The sequence below is a fragment of the Micromesistius poutassou genome, assembly GCF_964030765.1.
Source record: "Micromesistius poutassou genome assembly, chromosome: 11".
Taxonomy (NCBI): Eukaryota; Metazoa; Chordata; class Actinopteri; order Gadiformes; family Gadidae; genus Micromesistius; species Micromesistius poutassou.
Window position 1 is genome coordinate 6,064,688 of NC_140281.1, and position 19,190 is coordinate 6,083,877.

The following is a 19,190-nucleotide window of genomic DNA, read 5'->3' on the forward strand; positions in this document are numbered from 1 at the left end:
CCTGCTCCAGGGTCCTTCAGCGGGGTGAATCCTGCTCCAGGGTCCTTCAGCGGGGTGAATCCCTGCTCCAGTAACTCTTCCGCACGGCTCTTAAACTCCTTGCTTCCACAACGCACATTCTGCAGTTCCATCGTTCAAGCAAGTTCCCTCACTTTCCAAAGAGGTCAAATCACTTCAGCAACAGTTGGTTCTTTGTTGACTTAAATAGCTTGGTTTGTCACAAGCGCCACAAACCATTAGACCGTCCATATGACCAACTATTTGTACATTTCTCAAAAATAGTTTTGATCCACAATATTAGATAGCAGGACAGGGATGAGAGCAAGACTGCAGGGCGAGGGTGGGGTGGTGGGATCCATTGAACCCGAGGTCCACTCTACCAAACAACAGGTGGGTCTGTAGAAAGCGGTGATAAGCTTTGAGTGAAAATCAGGAGATAGTGAACCGAGGTGAAGATGAGGTCTTGGGAGATGATTGGACACTGAATGGTATTCTGTTAGGAGGTCCATTTGGACATTTTTTGATTGTATAAAGATTAAATGTGTCCACAATGTTAAGTAAAGGCGGTGTTGAATGCATTGCGTCACCACTGATGGTGCACCAAACCACAGATGGTACACCAATCTCCCCTATCTTATGGTTCACCAGATCGCACAAATCGCAAGTCAATGTTGGTTTACCAGACCACTGGTGGACCAGATATCTTATGGTTCACCAGACCACTGTTGGTGCACAAAGTCACTGTTGGTAAACAAAATCTGTAGGTTCACCAAGGCTGTGTTGCAGCAGATCACCAGGGCCAGATGTGTGCCACATGTATGAAACAAGGTGAAGGACTGAGGCAGGGACTCACTGTCTCTCCACGCTGGCCGGGGTGTCCGGGCAGGCCGTCCTTTCCTGCAGGTCCCTGCCAAACAGAAACAGACACAGTCAGAGAGTGATGAACTCAATGTCAGTCAAATCGAAGATTCCTGCCAAAAGATAAATACATTCAATTGTACTGATGATAATCATTTATTCCTTAAATTCTCTGAAAAAAAACGTTTGAACATATTACTGTTCACATTTAAAGTGAAATTGAGAATGATATAATCACTCTTAATCACACTTAGTGCCGTTCATGTTGCTCAACAAGGCAAATCAATAAACACAAAGCTTTACTGACTCGACTGTAGAGGAAGGAAGACTCCCTGAATAACAATCACATAAAAGATCATTTCACGTTCATAATTGCTTGTGTTTATGTGCAGAAAAGATTTTACTCACAGGTGGGCCCTTTGGTCCAGGGAAGCCGACCGGCCCCTGGGGTCCTTGAGGCCCCTGAGACAATGAACAGGGAATAAAGTAAATACAACTGAAACAAGAACAGTGTACAAATAGTCCAAATAAACATTGTTCTCACAGTGTTCTCACAAAGATCACACATTCTCACGCAGTAAACCAGCATACACCAGCCCCAAAGCGGTGGGGGGTTGCCATAACAACAACAACAATATAGCTGGCTGGTTGCTGGTGACTGACCAAGACAGGGGAGGCGGGCTTGTTTACCTAAACACAAAGCACCTTCAGGAAACTAGATCCTAACAGACAAATGTCAAAGTGTAAGTTGTAATATTATGGTGTATATGTATGGTGTAATATTTTTGGGATATGGATTTAGAGGTTCACAATACATGTTTAAGGGGTACCAGATGGGTTTGTTAACTATATAAATTATTTCTGAATATACCTTTCAAGAGAGGAGATTCGAACAGAGAAGGTTGATGAAGAACAAGAAAGCTAGAAGAAGAACAATCCAATAGAGGAATCCGCTCACACACACACACACACACACACACACACACACACACACACACACACACACACACACACACACACACACACACACACCAGTGTATGGCTGCTCAGGGAAACATGAGCCAGCTGCTACTAGGGCCAGAAAACATTTACAGACACACGCCACTGCTTTTTATCACCATTGTCCATCCCAAAGAGCAAAGGGTCCAAACAACAACATCTGCTTTCAGACATTCAGGAGAGGATGGGGGGGGGGGGCTTTCATTATGCAGAGGTCTCTGCAGCCTCTGGAGGGCGGAGAAAGATATGGAGTCGTCTGCTAAACACAGGGTCCCTGGGGGGGGCACGTGTCCCCTGAGTTACATTAAGACAGTGCTAATGCCTGGGCTCTGCACTCACCCTCTCTCCGGGTGGGCCTGGGGGTCCGTCGTTGCCCGCTGTCCCCTTCAGGAGAGAGACAGAGCCGTCAGTGTCACACAGAACTCAGTTAATCATGCTTTTCTTTTACTGCCTGGCACAACAAATGTGTTCTGTTTCCTTTACGATTAATACATTTAACTGAATGTGAAAATCAGAATATTCAAAATAGTCTGACGTATGAAGTACCTTGGGGCCTGGCTTGCCTGTTGGACCTCGGGCCCCTCGTCCACCGCGTGGCCCCTATGGTGGGGGAGGGAGAGAGAGGACATTAGAACGACTGACAGAGAGCATGAGATAGAGAGAACATTAGAATGACTGACAGAGAGCATGAGATAGAGAGGACATTAGAACGACTGACAGAGAGCATGAGATAGAGAGGACATTAGAACGACTGACAGAGCATGAGATAGAGATGACATTAGAACGACTGACAGAGTGCATGAGATAGAGAGAGGACATCAGAATGACTGACAGAGAGCATGAGATAGAGAGATGAGAGCATGCACTTCTATAACAGAAGTACAGTCAGAGTCCAAAGAACATGGCTGTGTCGGGTCAGATGTCCTTTTTTTTAATTCTGTGTCCTAAAGAAACTAGTGTGAAGCAAGCAGAAAGCATCTTGTGCTTTGGTCTCAAGAGGGAGTGACTTATAGTACCATAATAATAATAATGAGTTACATCACCAAAAATGTATTTCATTAGCTGTCCATGAAGAGGTTTTCAGATAAACAAATCTTTCAGAACAAGGTCAGATGTGGATTCAAGACCTTGACGGATGTACTAATTAAATACTAAATTTATTTATTTACATCGACCGTTTTCACTGTAATCACTGAGATAGCATTAGAATGCTATTAGCATTAGCATGAGATGAGCAGATGGTTGTAGTGGGGATACGTACCGTCGGACCTCTTTGTCCCCTTGGACCCGGTTTACCTGCGACACCCTGTGATGGAAACAGAAATATATCTTTACTTATATCTGGCGCATGGTGATTCAAACCACTCTCTTTCTTACCCTAATTAATCTGGGAGTTGAAGAGTCACAGACGAGTTCAAACTGTATACGTTCTGTGTTATGGTGATTTTTAGCATGTTGTCTTAGTCAATGGTTTTTATCATTCCTCGAGCACATCACAGGAGCTTACTAGCCAGTTGTGAAGTCACTGTGTAGCCAACCTCTGAATTTTAGTTTGATGGAACAAAATGCTTCAGGGAGGGAGCATCTTTCCCAGTTCTCTGCTACAGCCTAGTCGGTCTTCTTTCAGGTCCTCAGCGTCTTTGCGTTGCATCTTCCAGTGGGTGCATGAGGAACATCTTGGGCTTTCTGATGAAAGAACCTAAACCTTTTCATAATCCTTTCTTCCTTGGCCTCTGGTTTTCAACTTGGGCCCTGACACAAAGCATGTGTCATTCTTGCCATGACAGTCATTCTGCTGGCATTAATAATTGATTGCATAGGGAGGGGCTAGGAGGGGGTTATGGTGGAATTAAATTTTGTATAAGGCTTAGCAAGCAAAGTGATGACCAGACTCACCGGACTGTGGGTGTTTGTGTGCGTGTTCTTGCGCATAAGTGTGCTTGCCTACGTACCTGCTTGTGTGCGCGACTGTGAACATGTCTGTGTGTGTGTAATCCAAGACATCACAGAAATATCTAATGTTGGATTGGAATTTCTGTCTGATGCGAGAATCATTCTGTGATTGAGTGGGAGGCAATATGTTTCTCCAGTCTGATGAAAGCCGCCATCAACCACAAGATACTTTTTTTTTTCGCTTGTTGGTAATCGGCAGCTACGACCCTTTTAACGGTTGGCGAGCTCCCCATATAATTACATCTTCTTCTGTGGAGCGTCTTCTCAAACAGCTGATCAGTCACCATGAACACCACAGAAGGGCTGCAGATGATGATGGACTATAAAAACTGGAAGACTGGAAGTGGGGATCACACACAAACATGGGTTTGTGAACTGTGTGTGTGTGTGTGTGTGTATGTTTATGACAGTTAGGTGATGGTGTGTGTGTGTGTGTGTGTGTGTGTGTGTGTGTGTGTGTGTGTGTGTGTGTGTGTGTGTGTGTGCCTGCCTGTGTGAGAGTCAGGCTACAGTGTGCTTTGTGCCGAACCACACCACAGTATCACAAAAGCTAGCGCCTGAATTTTATTGAGCTAGTAAAAGGTCAACGCTAATGAGATCATTCCCTGATTGCACTACATAACGGTCTTATGTGGCATTTAGAGGGAGGCTTTGCTAATGTCAGAGGCGTGCATAACGCAATCAACGTGTGCTAAGTGCTAACACCTGAGCAGCGAAAAAAGGAGGACAATGCTGAAGTGAAATCAAAGATCAACCATCAATCATAACATCAATAACCATCATGAACTACATCACTTTGGGAGCAGAAGTTATGGAAACTTATATCGTCCTTATCGCTGAGTGCATTCACGCAGCATTGCTTCTGCCACAACCGTAAAGAGGGACACTTAGCGCGAGGGATATGAGCAGCAACATGAGGAGCATTCCACCCTGGAGGACATACAGGGAGGGAGCCTTGTGTGCTAGCTGGGGCCAGTGGGCCTTAGTGAGTCCATGGGAAGGTGTCCTTGAGTCATGCTGACATTCTCCGGGTGTGGGGGGTGACACCTCTCCCCAACCACATTATCCATTAAACATGAACTAATGACTGCCGTTCTGCACCCTCCTTATTCTCCTCTTCAGCCGTCACTTTGTGTAGACAGACAGAGTGACATTTTGTTTGCTTCTAATAGGCCTGTTTTACAGAGGTGTCATCATAAGAGAGGGGCCAAGTGGGAAAGAAATTCAGCCCTGGACTGGGGCAGCGGTGATGGAGGTGGTGGTGGTGGTGGTGGTAATGGAGGTGGCGATGGTGATGGAGGGAGTGGTGTGGGAGTGATGGGGGGTGGAGGGCGTGTGGTGGTGATGGTGGTGGTTGTGGTGATGGAGGCAGTGGTGGTGATGGAGGGAGTGGTGTGGTAGTGCTGGGGGTGGTGGGTGTGGTGCTGCTGGTGGTGGTGGTGGTAATGGAGGTGGTGATGGCGATGGTGTTGGTGGTGGAATTGGTGGTGATAGGGAGGGGTTGGTGGTGGTGATAAGGATGGGGTTGGTGGTGGTGGAGTTATTGACAGTCCAGGGGGTCGTTGTGTTCTCCTCTCTGGCTGGGTGACATTGATCCTGGCTCCAGGTCTTTTCATGCTGAGCCATCACACTGACGCTTCCCTAATTGGAACCAATTTCCTTTTGTGTGGGATTATGATGGCTCTTCAAATGTATTACACAAACACTTGGGAAGGAAGTCTGTCTCTATCGAGAGTATTTGTGTGTGTGTGAGTATGCATGTTTTTCCATTCCTGTCTGTAACACTGCATGACAATGTATAAGTGTAATAAGTGTGGACATGGGCACACTCCTGTGTCATTTGTGTGTGTGTGTGTGTGTGTGTGTGTGTGTGTGTGTGTGTGTGTGTGTGTGTGTGTGTGTGTGTGTGTGTGTGTGTGTGTGCGTGCGTGCGTGTCTGTGGTCTTTACCCTGCCTCCTTTTTCTCCATTGGCTCCAGCAAACCCAGGGAAGCCAGTTGAACCCTACAAACAGTACAGTTAAACATTAGGACAGTTGCAGTGACAGTGTGTGTGTGTGTGTGTGTGTGTGTGCATTGTGGAGGACAACATGTGAGTGGGGTTGCGTGGGGGGCAGGTCAGGGAACTCCTGATGAGGACAGACGGGCCCCAACAGGAGCTAGCTGCCTGTGTTGGTCGGATCACGTTGACTCAGATTAGCATCTGCAAGGGATCCACCGCAGAGGGAAGCTAACAGCGAGCTAACAGCGAGCTAACAGCACGCGTGTGTTTGTGGCACTCAGGTGCCGTTTGACTGGGATACTCATGTGTTGACTGGGATACTCATTCTGTTAGGGGCTTGGGTGTTTGGGTGCGTTTTTGTGCTTTTGGGAAAAAAATAAAATAAGGCTTTGGAGGAGTGGCTTTAGTGGATTAAAACTATACAGCAAAGCCACTGACAGGTCTAAAGTGCCAACTGCTCTGATTTCCTGGCATTGGGCGGCTTCTTGGCACCATAGGTTGGAAAGCTGCTTAGGGAAACAGGGCACTCTCTCTGCAGCTTTGCATCTGAGGTGTTTCAGTAGAACAAAACACCTGCTGGAACCATCGCAATGCAATGAGTTTCTGTCACTCAACTCCTCAGGGATAACAACATTGTTTCCTACGAATGCGATTGAAAAATCATGTTTTTTGTTTCCAATTTGAAAATGAAAATGTCAAGACTCTCTATTAGCCCTGGGTCTATAACTCCAAATAAGGTCATGCCCTGAGCACAATTTTCCGTCTGGATGTTGAGGATAACCATGGAGATGGAGGCGTTAAGTGTTGTTTTAATGGAACTAGAACAATAAAATAGTTTAATCTGACTATTCAGACATCACTTTACAATAATAAAGTCTTTGAAGTTATGAAGAGACATCTTTTTTTTTTATCATATTTTTCTCAGATTACAATTACTACACTTTTATAGTCATAATTATAATCATTATTGGCCAGCAGGAAAAATATCATTAGAAGCTATTGTAATCTAAAGTAAGCGGATCATGAAAGACTCATGATTGTCTGTTGCACCAGGTGTAAGCTGACGTTTTGTGTTTTTTATGCTAACCTTTATGCTACGTACCTTCTGAGCTCATCCATAATAAAACATTTTTTGTTAGTTTTCAGCTGACATACAGTCCAAACATACTAGAAAACAACTAAATTATTAAATAAAGCGAATGATATGAATCTGCAAACCCACATAGGTCACTGATTTGGAAAGGACGCCTGCCTGTTGTTTCTTCATGCCTAACGTTAAGAATTAACTGGCATTCAGAGAACGGCAGGTGAGGGACCGTGACAACAGAGAAATATCAAGGGCCGTGTATGAGGACTGTTACCAGGTGAGGGACCGTGACAACAGAGAAATATCAAGGGCCGTGTATGAGGACTGTTACCAGGTGAGGGACCGTGACAACAGAGAAATATCAAGGGCCGTGTATGAGGACTGTTACCAGGTGAGGGACCGTGACAACAGAGAAATATCAAGGGCCGTGTATGAGGACTGTTACCAGGTGAGGGACCATGACAACAGAGAAATATCAAGGGCCGTGTATGAGGACTGTTACCAGATGAGGGACCGTGACAACAGAGAAATATCAAGGGCCGTGTATGAGGACTGTTACCAGGTGAGGGACCGTGACAACAGAGAAATATCAAGGGCCGTGTATGAGGACTGTTACCAGGTGCAACACCGTGTCCGGGGAGGAGGAGCCAAGGCTATCAACGTGTCAGTTAATCAATGCAATTTGTGGAGCTGGATTAAGCACCATGTTTTTATTGTGTTTGATTGGATGTGGGGTGTTGGGGGGGCAGTGGGGGATTGTACCTTTGGCCCCTGTCTTCCTGGATAGCCTGGCAGTCCGGGGACCCCCAGTTTACCCTGTAGGAGGTAGTCAATGAGCACACAATGCACTGCAAGCACCAACAACAACAACAACAACAACAACAACTCTCTGAGCTCAAACAACTCATTGATGAGGAACAACAACTATTCCAATATTACAATATTATAATATCCAATACCACACACGTTTTTTGTTTTCAATTAAAAAGTATGATCATCTGAACGTTTTGAAGACAGTGCCCACCTTTTCACCAGCATGACCCATAGGGCCCGACTCTCCGTTAGGGCCCGCTCGGCCCTTGGGGCCCTCAGGACCATCCTCACCACGAGGCCCCAACATACCCAGCTCTCCCTTTGGTGTCGCACACACAGACAGAGACACAGACACACACACATAAACACACACACATACACACACACACACGCACGCCCACACGCGCGCACACACGCACACACCCACACACACAAACATAAGAGCATAAAAGGGGGATGAAGGCAGAGGAGGAATGGGTAGAGAGGAGAAGAAGGGAGAGTAGAGGTTAATTGTGTAATCACGTATGCAAACCACGACCACCAGCAGGAAATGGGGGATTGGTGAGAGAGGATGAGCAGCGACTCCTTACCCGGTCTCCCTTGAGACCCATATCTCCCTTGAATCCAGGGAAGCCATCCTCGCCCTGAAACAACACCACAACGTAAATGTTCATGTTGTTGTTCAGACAACACATTGTTTTCACTCTAATACTAAGGGGTTGCTTCTGCTGAGCCTCTTCATTTGTAATAATTGTTCTCGTTTCTTCATTGTTTGTTTGATTCATTGGGTTTTAAAAGTGTCGGTTTCCTAGAGTGCCAGGAAGTGTGTCATGTTTTGGATATCAACGGCTCGATGCTACCTGCCTTTAGCTAGGAGGAATCACATGCCCGTTGCTGCCACCTGCTGGTAGCAAACCGTAACAACATTCCAAGAATGGGAAAAAGAATGCTATTAATTTCATTATGATTGAAAATCTGGGTAAAATATATAAGAAAAAAAACCATGTATGCACCATTATCATGTTTAGCATGTGCAAGTGTGTAAACGGGGATGGCTTATTCTTCTGAAATAATTTAATAATTTGAAACCCCTCTGGTCCACTCAAGAGGACATGCCGATATTAATGACCAGGATTCAAGTGATGCTGAAGGCCACAGATTGATCTAGCCCTCCCTCTCATGTTGGCTCACACCCTCTTTCCTCCCCTCTTCTGGTCTGTCAGCTGCATGCGACCCTAGCCCTGCCTGATGCATTATGCAGCGGCCATCATGTCTGCTGCCTCTAGCCTGCAGCTTCAAGACACAAGGACAAACACACACAAACACACACACAAATGCATAGACACACACACGCATAGAAAAACCCACACACTCAAAGATAAACTGGGCATCTAGACATAGATATAAAACAAACATACATTCACAAACTCATGCACACAGACACACAAGACACACACATATGCACCCACATTTAGAAATCAACACACATACATTACACTCAAACACATGCACCTAAAGTGGTGAGAGGTGGTGTGAGGAGAAAAGAGAAGAGATATGCTTTATTCATAACTCCTTTCTCCTTGAGGATTTCTTGTTGGATCTCTGTATAAATAATTCAATAAAGAGCAAATATGAGCGTGGCTGTTGCTGAAACTGAAAGTTATTTCAATATATAAGCACTTAAACTAATAATTACTCAGAATAATAAATAATATCCATTCTTTGGTTTTTTAACACAACATGCTGTAATTAATGAACTTGAACCCAAAGGTCCCACCGACCCAGTGGTGTGCCTCTCTTCAAACACTTCAATCTACAATCTTAAGACTGACCCAATGTCAGCAACATCAGTCTCAGACCGTGGCATCCTACCTCTGAGAATTGAGCATACAAAATAAATAATTTTGTGGTTGTTGTTGTTGATGTATTTCTACCAGCTCAAAGGCCAACAGCAACCTGATGATGACAGCTGATAAAACACCCCAGACCTGACAGGGGCTGCCTCAGTGTCTGCAGTCAGACATAGGCACACACAGCATAATGAGGAACACTCCGGGAGAATGTACCTTCTCTCCCTTCCCACCCTTGAGCCCGCGGACACCGTCAGCGCCCTGTCAACAGAGAGGAACACAGGTTAGCATTAGGTTAGCATTAGCACCCTAACGCGGCTAAACACACAGGCTAAGGACTAGTGGCTACTACTTAACTGCTACTTGAGAGGCCAGCTCTTCAACTCTTTACTCATGCACACTTTTGAACTTGCACAGCACATGCTACGTACAAAATATAATAACGAAAGATAGCGGAATAGAAAACCGCAGCATTAACGATAGAACTGGTCCAGAAGAATCAATGGAGCTGTTGGAAAGAGTGGAAAACCTAAAGAGTTTGAAGACGTTTGAGTGCATAAAGAATAAAGACATCATATGCATGCTTCATAACTGTTACGTCACTCTTCTCCCTGTACCTCTACCTCTATTGGTCATGCACAGCAGATCTAATGTGTGTGTGTGTGTGTGTGTGTGTGTGTGTGTGTGTGTGTGTGTGTGTGTGTGTGTGTGTGTGTGTGTGTGTGTGTGAATGTCCTAGGGGCCGTACCTTGACACCACGGGGGCCAGGATAGCCAATGGGTCCCTGGGGCCCGGCCTGACCCTAGAGGAGGGAAACAGAACAATCTCATTAAACCTGCTATCACTACTGCACCATAAACCATACTTAATGTACACATACACATACAGTACACATCATCATTTAGGTATTCTGTTTGGTCGTCCATCATTCAAAGTCATTCAACACACCAACCATAGCACCAACAGAACTTCAATCAAACAACTATAACCATCCATCATCCATCGTCTGTCCGTCCATCCACCAACCCATCCATCCGTATAATAGACCTAGTGAAGTTACTACTAACTACTAACTTACTAGTGATCCTTTCTCCCCTGGGGGTCCCTCTTTGCCAGGATGGCCCTGTATGTGAGAAATAGAACCATCAAACATGTTATTCACACCATGTATGGAAACACAGTAACACTTGTGGTCTTCCTCCATGCTGACGTGGAATTCAAACCTACAATCAATACTGTAATAACTGATAACCAAGTAATGAATATGTACATCTAAATAAATAATATATAGGGTTAGATGAGCAGTGAGTTGATGATTCAGTTGTTACACATATTGCATGCAAACCCTTCTTAAGGTGACCAAGCAGGTGTGTGTTTTTAACAGATGCACCTGGTAGAGGCTAAAGTGAGGTGTAAGGTGGAGGCAGGTGGCCATAAATCAACAAGTTTTAGGGCCTGGGAGCAAACTCGGTCACAACTCCCTCCCTCCCTCCCTCCCACCTTCCCTCCCTCCTTGAACCCATCAACGGTAGCCTGAAGGGGAGATAAGGACGGTGTTGACTTGTTTGATTCATACATGTGCATGTTGGACACACAAGGTCCAGACTATACTTGAATCATTCATATTCTTTGCATATGCTATGTGCACGTCTGGTGCCATATAACAGCGCCTATATAACCTGCGTGTGCGTGTATTAGTGTGTGTAGAGAGGACCACGTACAGGAGGGCCATCCGCTCCCGGTAAGCCGGCTAACCCAGATCTGCCCGAGGGTCCCTGGACAGGACCGAGAGAGAGAGAGAGAGAGAGAGAGAGAGAGAGAGAGAGAGAGAGAGAGAGAGAGAGAGAGAGAGAGAGAGAGAGATGGAGACATAAGATATAAGGTCAGAGGTCATGACACAACAATACGTTTTCTGCAGCAGTGAGTAGCGTCAATTTAACTAACAACCCATTTGCACAACATTTTTGCACTAGACTCAACCATGGCTGGTACCACTACCATGTCTGCTACTTATTTTTACTTATTTGTACGTATTTTTTACTTTATCTTGTATTGTTGCTGCTATTTTGAGGTGTATGGCTGTTGAGGAACCAAGCCTTAGAATATCACTCTTGTGTACTTGTGTATAAGAAGATAAGTAATTCTGATTCTGATGTCATTTGTATGGGTCCATGTCCTAAACAGTGCAGGTTTTACTCCACAGCGCACTGGATTATTCTAGTTTGCACTTATGCTTGGTGCTCTGCTGATGTATATTGCGTAATTCAAGAGAAAAGGAAAAGAAGGGTGTGTACCTTTTCACCGGGTGGTCCGATAGGGCCTTGGGGTCCAGGAAGACCCTGCGACATGAAGACAAATAAAGAGGTATATGAGAAGCTGTCCATAGCAACGGCAAAAGCAAACCACACATACAAAAACAGACAGACACACAAACACAAACATACACACAGGCACATGACCAAAAAGCAGGCACATTTTGTGAGAAATATTTTGAAGGTAGGATATCCTCATTGGTGTGGGGGTGAGGGTATGGGTGTGTGAGGAGGCTGGGTAATGGGTGGGGGGGTTATGATGCAGTGTGGTGGGTGGGGGTGGATGGGGTATGGGTGGAGGTGGAGGGAATGCTGAAAGCATCTCATTCATGTCCTCATGGAATGCATGCTTGGACTGCCCCACCGGCACAAACTGACCACCAGTGCCTCAAATTACCTTTACCCCAAGTAACACACACACACACACACACACACACACACACACACACACGTGTGTGTGTGTGTGTGTGTGTGTGTGTGTGTGTGTGTGTGTGTGTGTGTGTGTGTGTGTGTGTGTGTGTGTGTGTGTGTGTGTGTATTATGTGTCTCCAAGGATAAACATTAGAGAAAGGGGAGTTAAAGAGGAAGGGTGCATGAGGAGAAGCCTGCTGGTATTTCCTGGAGCTTGGATTTGTAACTAACCAGGAAAAGTAGAGAAACAACCTAAATGATTTTGAATGGATACACACTTTGTGTTTACATTTTGAGGGAACATGGTAATAGTCATTCTAAGGGTATTTTTCTTCTTAAAACTATGAATCCAAACATCACCATAATTTTTTTAGAAAAACATATTTTTCTTTGGTCTGAGATAGAGATAAGAAAGGTGTGTTTGATTGGCTCACCTGTGTGCCAGGAATCCCCTGCTGCCCAGGTGGGCCTGGCTCTCCTTGAGGTCCCTGAAGGAGGAGATAGAGACATTATTAAATCAGATAATAATGAAGGTGTTGTTTGTTAAAACAATGCTAACCCTGTAACTGTCAGTATTATCTCTATTTGAAAAAAAAAAAAACATAAAAATAAACACACTTTCACGTACAAGTGACTGTGTTAAGACATGCCAAAAGTCACCTGACGAATGTTCATATTTCATCAGGGGCTAGTGGCCGCTCATGTTACGTGCCCTATGGCAGAAGGCCTCGGGGGTTGTATATTAAGCTGTCAAACCTTCAAACTTGTTCACCTGTTTTAAAGTGGGAAGCACTCTCATTTATGGACTTAAAGTGGCATCAACCCATGAAATAAAGTGTGCAACAATGGTCTTCGTCTGCAGTTCAAATGAAAACATAATCCCCCACGGTTCCAGGTCTGTAAAGTAGATATTTTGGAGGAAGTAGTCCTGAGTGCGTACCATGTTTCCTTTAGGGCCGTGAGGGCCGTCCACACCGGCCACCCCCTGTGGAGATCACAGCCGATAAGAACACACTCACGTCTTCTTTCACATACATGTAGATACGTTTCAACTAGTTACAGCTATTTTCATATATATGTTAATGTCAATATAATACTATTTTCATGTATATGTATATATTCTGACTGTTTTCACATATATCTGAATGCTTTAAAGAATAACAAAAAACTACAGTCTTAGACTAGAAAAAAGCATCTATCTTGAATGACATATTTTTTCTGCTGGTTACTTAAACTGTGTTAATGAATTGTTTTCTAATGTGAGGCCCCTCGTCAGAAGAGAGATGTGGGTACATACAGGCTGTCCAGTGGGGCCCGGAGATCCACGGGGTCCCAGAAGACCTCTTGGACCCTACCGGATCAGAAGACAACATACATTTAGAGATATCATCCCTATAAATAGATTGACAAGGTTGTTATACATTGTAGGATTGTTATATTATGTTGGTATGTTTTATAGTATAATGCACTGATTTTAACATACTTCTTATTCCTTATTTTCTATTATCTATAATTGATCATGCTTATTCTTAGATCTATATACATATATGTATATAATATTCTAGAAAGGGAGCAACTGTAACATTGTAACATCATTGCCCCCTGGGACCATGAAAGTATTTCTGATTTCTGATGATCACAGTTAAACAAAGCACTCCCCCTGCTGGATGGATAGGGGGAATACAATCACTGCTACAATAGGAAGAATTTTGTGTGCATGTGAATGTTTGGTGTGTGAGATGGTCATGTGATTGTAAAGTTAAGCTAGCAGTGTGTGGCCTTCAAACGGCAATCCTCAAGCTTGTAGTGGTGGGTGGTTTAAGGGGTGAGCGAGGGTGCTTACGCTCTCTCCAGCCAATCCCCTTGGCCCGATCTCTCCATCCTCACCCTGTGGAATAAAAACCAAAGTGAAAGGTGGCCCTAGATTGCACCGGTTACAACATCTTTATATAACCAGGCAAGCACACACAAACACACAAACAAACACATACAAAGTATAGCAATTTGAAGAGTTAGGGTATCTAGTGTGTGTGTGTGTGTGTGTGTGTGTGTGTGTGTGTGTGTGTGTGTGTGTGTGTGTGTGTGTGTGTGTGTGTGTGTGTGTGCATTTGTTTGTGTGTATGTGTGTGTGTGTGTGTGTGTGTGTGTGTGTGTGTGTGTGTGTGTGTGTGTGTGTGTGTGTGTGTGTGTGTGTGTGTGTGCGTGTGTGTGTGTGTGTGTTTCTATGAGGGGCTGGATCTAACCAATCAGAAACAGAAGTGGGAGCTAATGTATTGTGATTGGAAGGATGTTGAACCAATAGAGGACAGACAGATATTGAATTAACCAGTCAGACTGGAGGGCTGGGACTTACTCTCTGTCCATCCTCTCCAGGGGAACCAGGGGGTCCGATAGGGCCAAACTCTCCCTACAGGAACACAGAAAAATAGACAGACAGACCGAAAGTCCAACAGACAGACACAGACAGACCGACAGACAGTGAGACCAACAGACAAACAGACAGACAGACAGACAGACAGACAGACAGAATGAAAAACAGACAGGCAGACAAGATGAAAGAGGTATCATTTAAAGAACATCAACAATCATTTAATACACATAAATCATTATGTTCCCAAGTAGATTCTTCAAAAGAGTTCCATGTCCCACTAATCTTGAAAGCAGGCCAGTCCAATGTTAATTCAGCGTAGCCAGTCTTTCTGGTTATCCGTCCCCCCACTGGCTATGAGTCAGAGCTACTGTTTAGGTGCTGCCGTTACATAGCTATTGAAGCCAAGGCATGCAAATGTGAAGCGAGTCCGATTAGGAGATGGATCAAAAATAATAAATAATCCCTAAAAAACAAGTCTCAGTCTGATCCCACAAAGGAACACCATTTCACTGCTAACCCAAAAACAAAGCATCATTTGTTTCCCCCGTCTGACTAACAACTGCTCCATTGTTCCTGAAAATCGATCCTGTTATGGGCCTCTTTAAGTAAAATCTACCTGAATAAGCAAATAAGGATCAATTTAAGTAGAACTTTAAAATTGAAAATATACTTAAAAATGTCCACATATATAAATATATGTATTGTACGTACGGGATCCTGTCGTACTCACCCTGTGCCCCTTCTCTCCTGGTAGGCCAGGAAGTCCGTCAAAGCCTCGGTCACCCTGTAGAACCACAGGGACTGCTGTTAGCATGCCATCATATCATCACCACACAGCAAACCAACACACTGAGACACATGAGACGACATCATCTCTATGCTGTGACACATGAGACGACATCAACTCTATGCTGTGACACATGAGACAACATCAACTCTGTATGATGATACATGATATGACATCACCACTGTACGGTGACACATGATATGACATCACCACTGTACGGTGACACATGATATGACATCACCACTGTACGGTGACACATGATATGTCATCACCACTGTACGATGACACATGATATGACATCACCACTGTACGGTGACACATGATATGTCATCACCACTGTACGATGACACATGATATGACATCACCACTGTACGGTGACACATGATATGACATCACCACTGTACGGTGACACATGACACCAGATTATCAAAACCTTCTTTACCTTGCCACCTGACTCTCCAGGCATTCCACGGCCCCCATCAGCTCCTGATCGACCCTGGGGGGGGGGGGGGGGGGGGAGGGGGGAGATATACCTTTTATAAATCACATCAGCTTGATTGAAATTAAAAAGAAGTAAGCCAAAGCAAGACAGATGTGTGTAACACTGGGCATGAGATGGACGTGACTGAGACACATATGGTGTCTTTTACTGTAGCAAAAGTAAAGTTACTGTAGTAAAAGAATAATCAATTTGGGATATAAATAAATAAAGGTAAGGGTGCGGTGTGTAGGATTTAGTGACATCAAGTGGAATGCACTGGGCAGACATGGAATATAATATTTTGTGATATATAGTGTGCTGATAAGTTTATAATCAAATTAAAATAAGTTGCGTTGTGCTTTCGTTACCTTGAAATCTACATAGGGCGCGGGTCCTTCCACGGAGCCCGCAATATTGCATAATAATTAATTTGATTTGACTCATTATAGTAATTTGAGTGATACAGGCTAGAAGATGTTGCATTGTATATCAATGTATGTGGGCTGAAAATCGATATGACATCAAGCCAACAAGCTAATTATACAGAACATATTTAGACACATGGAGGCACACACACACTCACACACACACGCACCCACACACACACACACACACACACACACTCACACACGCACCCACACACTCACACAAACACACACGTACACACACACACACACACACACACACACACACACACACACACACACACACACACACACACATGCACACACAAACACACACTCACCCTCTTGCCAGCTTTTCCAGGTTGTCCTGAAGGCCCCTGGACCCCCCTGGGACCCTGCAAAGACAGATGAGGACCTCTTAGCGGACCAATTGTTGGCACAACTTGTATATAACCAAGCAAAGTGTTTGTTTCATGTAGTTATCGCTCGGCAAAATGTTTTGTTGTTTTTCTGTTTGTTTGTTTTTACCTGAGGTCCGTGGTCGCCGCCTTCTCCCTTGAGTCCGGTAGAACCAGGTAGACCCTAAAGAAGAGAGGGCAAAGAGATTCAGGCACAACTAGCTCAAAGTAAACTTCATATAGGGCCAAATTCAAGAGGTGAACAGATTTGACTTGTTGGAACAAGCTCAAAAAACAACAGCAGGGGGCGATATTTAGCTGAATTAGATTAAGCTCAATTCGGCTAGATGCAGAATTATTTTCCTCCCCATTCAGCATGGTCCAAATTCTGACACTTATGGCGCATTTCCACTGGCGGGTACGCTTCGGGGGGCGGTATAGCCCAGCTCAGTTATGGCTCGCGTTTCCACCGCCGCCAGTACCCTTATGGTAGGGCGGGGTTTAAGCCGGACGGCGATAGCCACGGTAGCTACATAAGCATCGTGATCTCATAGCAGCCCGACACAGTGTAGCCTGCTAATAAATCCAAGGAAAAAGGAGAACGCGCACAACGAACAAAGAGCAACAATGTAGGACGTCCAAGAAGGACAGCAAACTATTGCGCAACATTTTCTTCAATAAACTAAGCTTTCGCCGTTGTCCAGAAATACCTTGCAGATACTGTATGTTTGTTATCCCCCTGTCGCACGGAAGGGACGATTCTGTCGACCAATCAATGGACGGCGTGTGTAGTTCAAACTTGCCGGGACCCTTTCAGGCGTCTCAGTACCTCAATGGAGTAGTACTGTTGCTGCCTTCACGTGCTATGGAAAAGATGATTCTTTCCATTTGTGAACTGGAAATTACGAGTGCGTTGTGTTCAAGTGCTTTTGTTGTCGTAGTGAAATGAAACATGGCGGACAGACAGATCCTGACCTGTTACTTGGGTAAAACAATTTTATACTACCTAATTCATCTACTACAGCAAGAAGAGGATTTATCAAAACACAAACGGTTAATAATATGCTGTATATTTTATAGATCATGAATAGTAGAGATTTTTTTTTTGGAAAAGGTCAAAGGTTATCTCATCTTGGAAGCTTGTGTATCAAAATATTCTACGAGCTCTCCAGTGGAAATGATGTGAGGGGGTATTCATGTGCAATTTTCACGTCGGCTTTTGGTATACCATAATTTCCATAGCACGTGAAGGCGAGTACGGCTCAATACAGCTCAGTCCGGGTAACGCCCACTTTTGGAGGTGGAAACGCGACCCGTGCTGCACCTTTGCAGACTGAACCAACCCGCACCCTCTGGTGAAAATGCGCCATTAAATTGAGATTACATGGCATGTTAATAGTCAATAGGGCTTGTAGGGCATCAGAATGCATCATGGGTATTTTTGTTGGCAATACTACGCCATTTCTAGAGCGCTGAAGCGAGTTGTAAAAAAATATTTCGAGATGAATTAGTAAACAATGACCAAACACTATACTACCATTATCGTTCTAATGTTCTTATACTTCCCAAATGGAGGTGGTCGTTCACGATGTCATAGCCCTCTAAAGTTTGAAGCTAGTGATTGAAGTGCAGACACTGAAGCATCATAATATTCATGTACAGGTGGGAGGGTGGGTCATTCTTTAGCTATTTTCAGGGTCTTCTCCAGAAGATAGAGCTTGTGGATCATGTATCAACAAGCCCAGGCGAAACATGGGTAGGGGTGTCGACGGACCAACTAATTGTCCTCCTCTGGCTACAAATAGCTAGTATATCATGATGCTGAGAGCCCATCCTCACTCGAGATACAGTTATTATCAAATTCAGTCTAAAAACCGATTTAATCTAATCTATTAAAAAAACTATTAAATTAGGTTTATAAGTTCATAATCATACAAATGTACATATGGATGGATGCATCAATGCTAGCATTTGACACGCAGAAAACAGTGCTTGATGGCCAAGGGACTGGTAGGCATGTGTTACTCCGTTCCTCTGGTGGTTCAAGGCTGCTCAGGCAAGGGATGTAACAGTGTGATGGGCCTTACCACTGGTCCGGAGCGCCCGGTCAGACCCATTGGACCCGGTGGCCCGCGCATTGCAAGCTGTAGGAGATGCAAAACAACAGTTAGCCACATGAGCAACAACATATTATCATTCTGTCGAGAATAAGACACATTAACTTTGAGAAGGGTCTGTGGAATATGAAGGATTCTGTCTTATTATAATAGGATGATGTTGTTGTTTATTGTAATATGTTGACCTTTACTCAGGTAAACAGATGTTATTTTAATAATTATATCATATAATAATTATGTCATTTCTTATGTGTCAGAACCCATCAGTCCTACCCACAGGCTAATTTGAAATGGTGGATTAGGCAGTTTAATGTCAAAGTACCTTAATCTAAACACACCACAGACCCCC

The 19,190-nt window shown here is 44.3% G+C and overlaps 1 protein-coding gene across 2 annotated transcripts in view; it reads right to left on the reverse strand.

Annotated features, from left to right (window-relative positions):
• Positions 1-19,190, reverse strand: part of LOC311355506 (collagen alpha-1(XI) chain-like) — a gene marked incomplete at both ends in the record, with an annotated part of 70,784 nt that overhangs the window by 26,522 nt on the left and 25,072 nt on the right. For both annotated transcript variants that reach the window (XM_084475264.1, XM_084475263.1), the window contains 24 exons: positions 854-907; positions 1,267-1,320; positions 2,197-2,241; positions 2,404-2,457; positions 3,119-3,163; positions 5,760-5,813; positions 7,660-7,713; positions 7,922-8,029; positions 8,301-8,354; positions 9,777-9,821; positions 10,309-10,362; positions 10,639-10,683; positions 11,282-11,335; positions 11,855-11,899; positions 12,718-12,771; positions 13,224-13,268; positions 13,581-13,634; positions 14,127-14,171; positions 14,637-14,690; positions 15,385-15,438; positions 15,884-15,937; positions 16,668-16,721; positions 16,855-16,908; positions 18,812-18,868. In XM_084475264.1, coding sequence (XP_084331390.1) covers positions 854-907; positions 1,267-1,320; positions 2,197-2,241; positions 2,404-2,457; positions 3,119-3,163; positions 5,760-5,813; positions 7,660-7,713; positions 7,922-8,029; positions 8,301-8,354; positions 9,777-9,821; positions 10,309-10,362; positions 10,639-10,683; positions 11,282-11,335; positions 11,855-11,899; positions 12,718-12,771; positions 13,224-13,268; positions 13,581-13,634; positions 14,127-14,171; positions 14,637-14,690; positions 15,385-15,438; positions 15,884-15,937; positions 16,668-16,721; positions 16,855-16,908; positions 18,812-18,868 — 1,290 coding nt within the window. The remainder of the gene's footprint in view (positions 1-853; positions 908-1,266; positions 1,321-2,196; positions 2,242-2,403; positions 2,458-3,118; positions 3,164-5,759; positions 5,814-7,659; positions 7,714-7,921; positions 8,030-8,300; positions 8,355-9,776; positions 9,822-10,308; positions 10,363-10,638; positions 10,684-11,281; positions 11,336-11,854; positions 11,900-12,717; positions 12,772-13,223; positions 13,269-13,580; positions 13,635-14,126; positions 14,172-14,636; positions 14,691-15,384; positions 15,439-15,883; positions 15,938-16,667; positions 16,722-16,854; positions 16,909-18,811; positions 18,869-19,190) is intronic.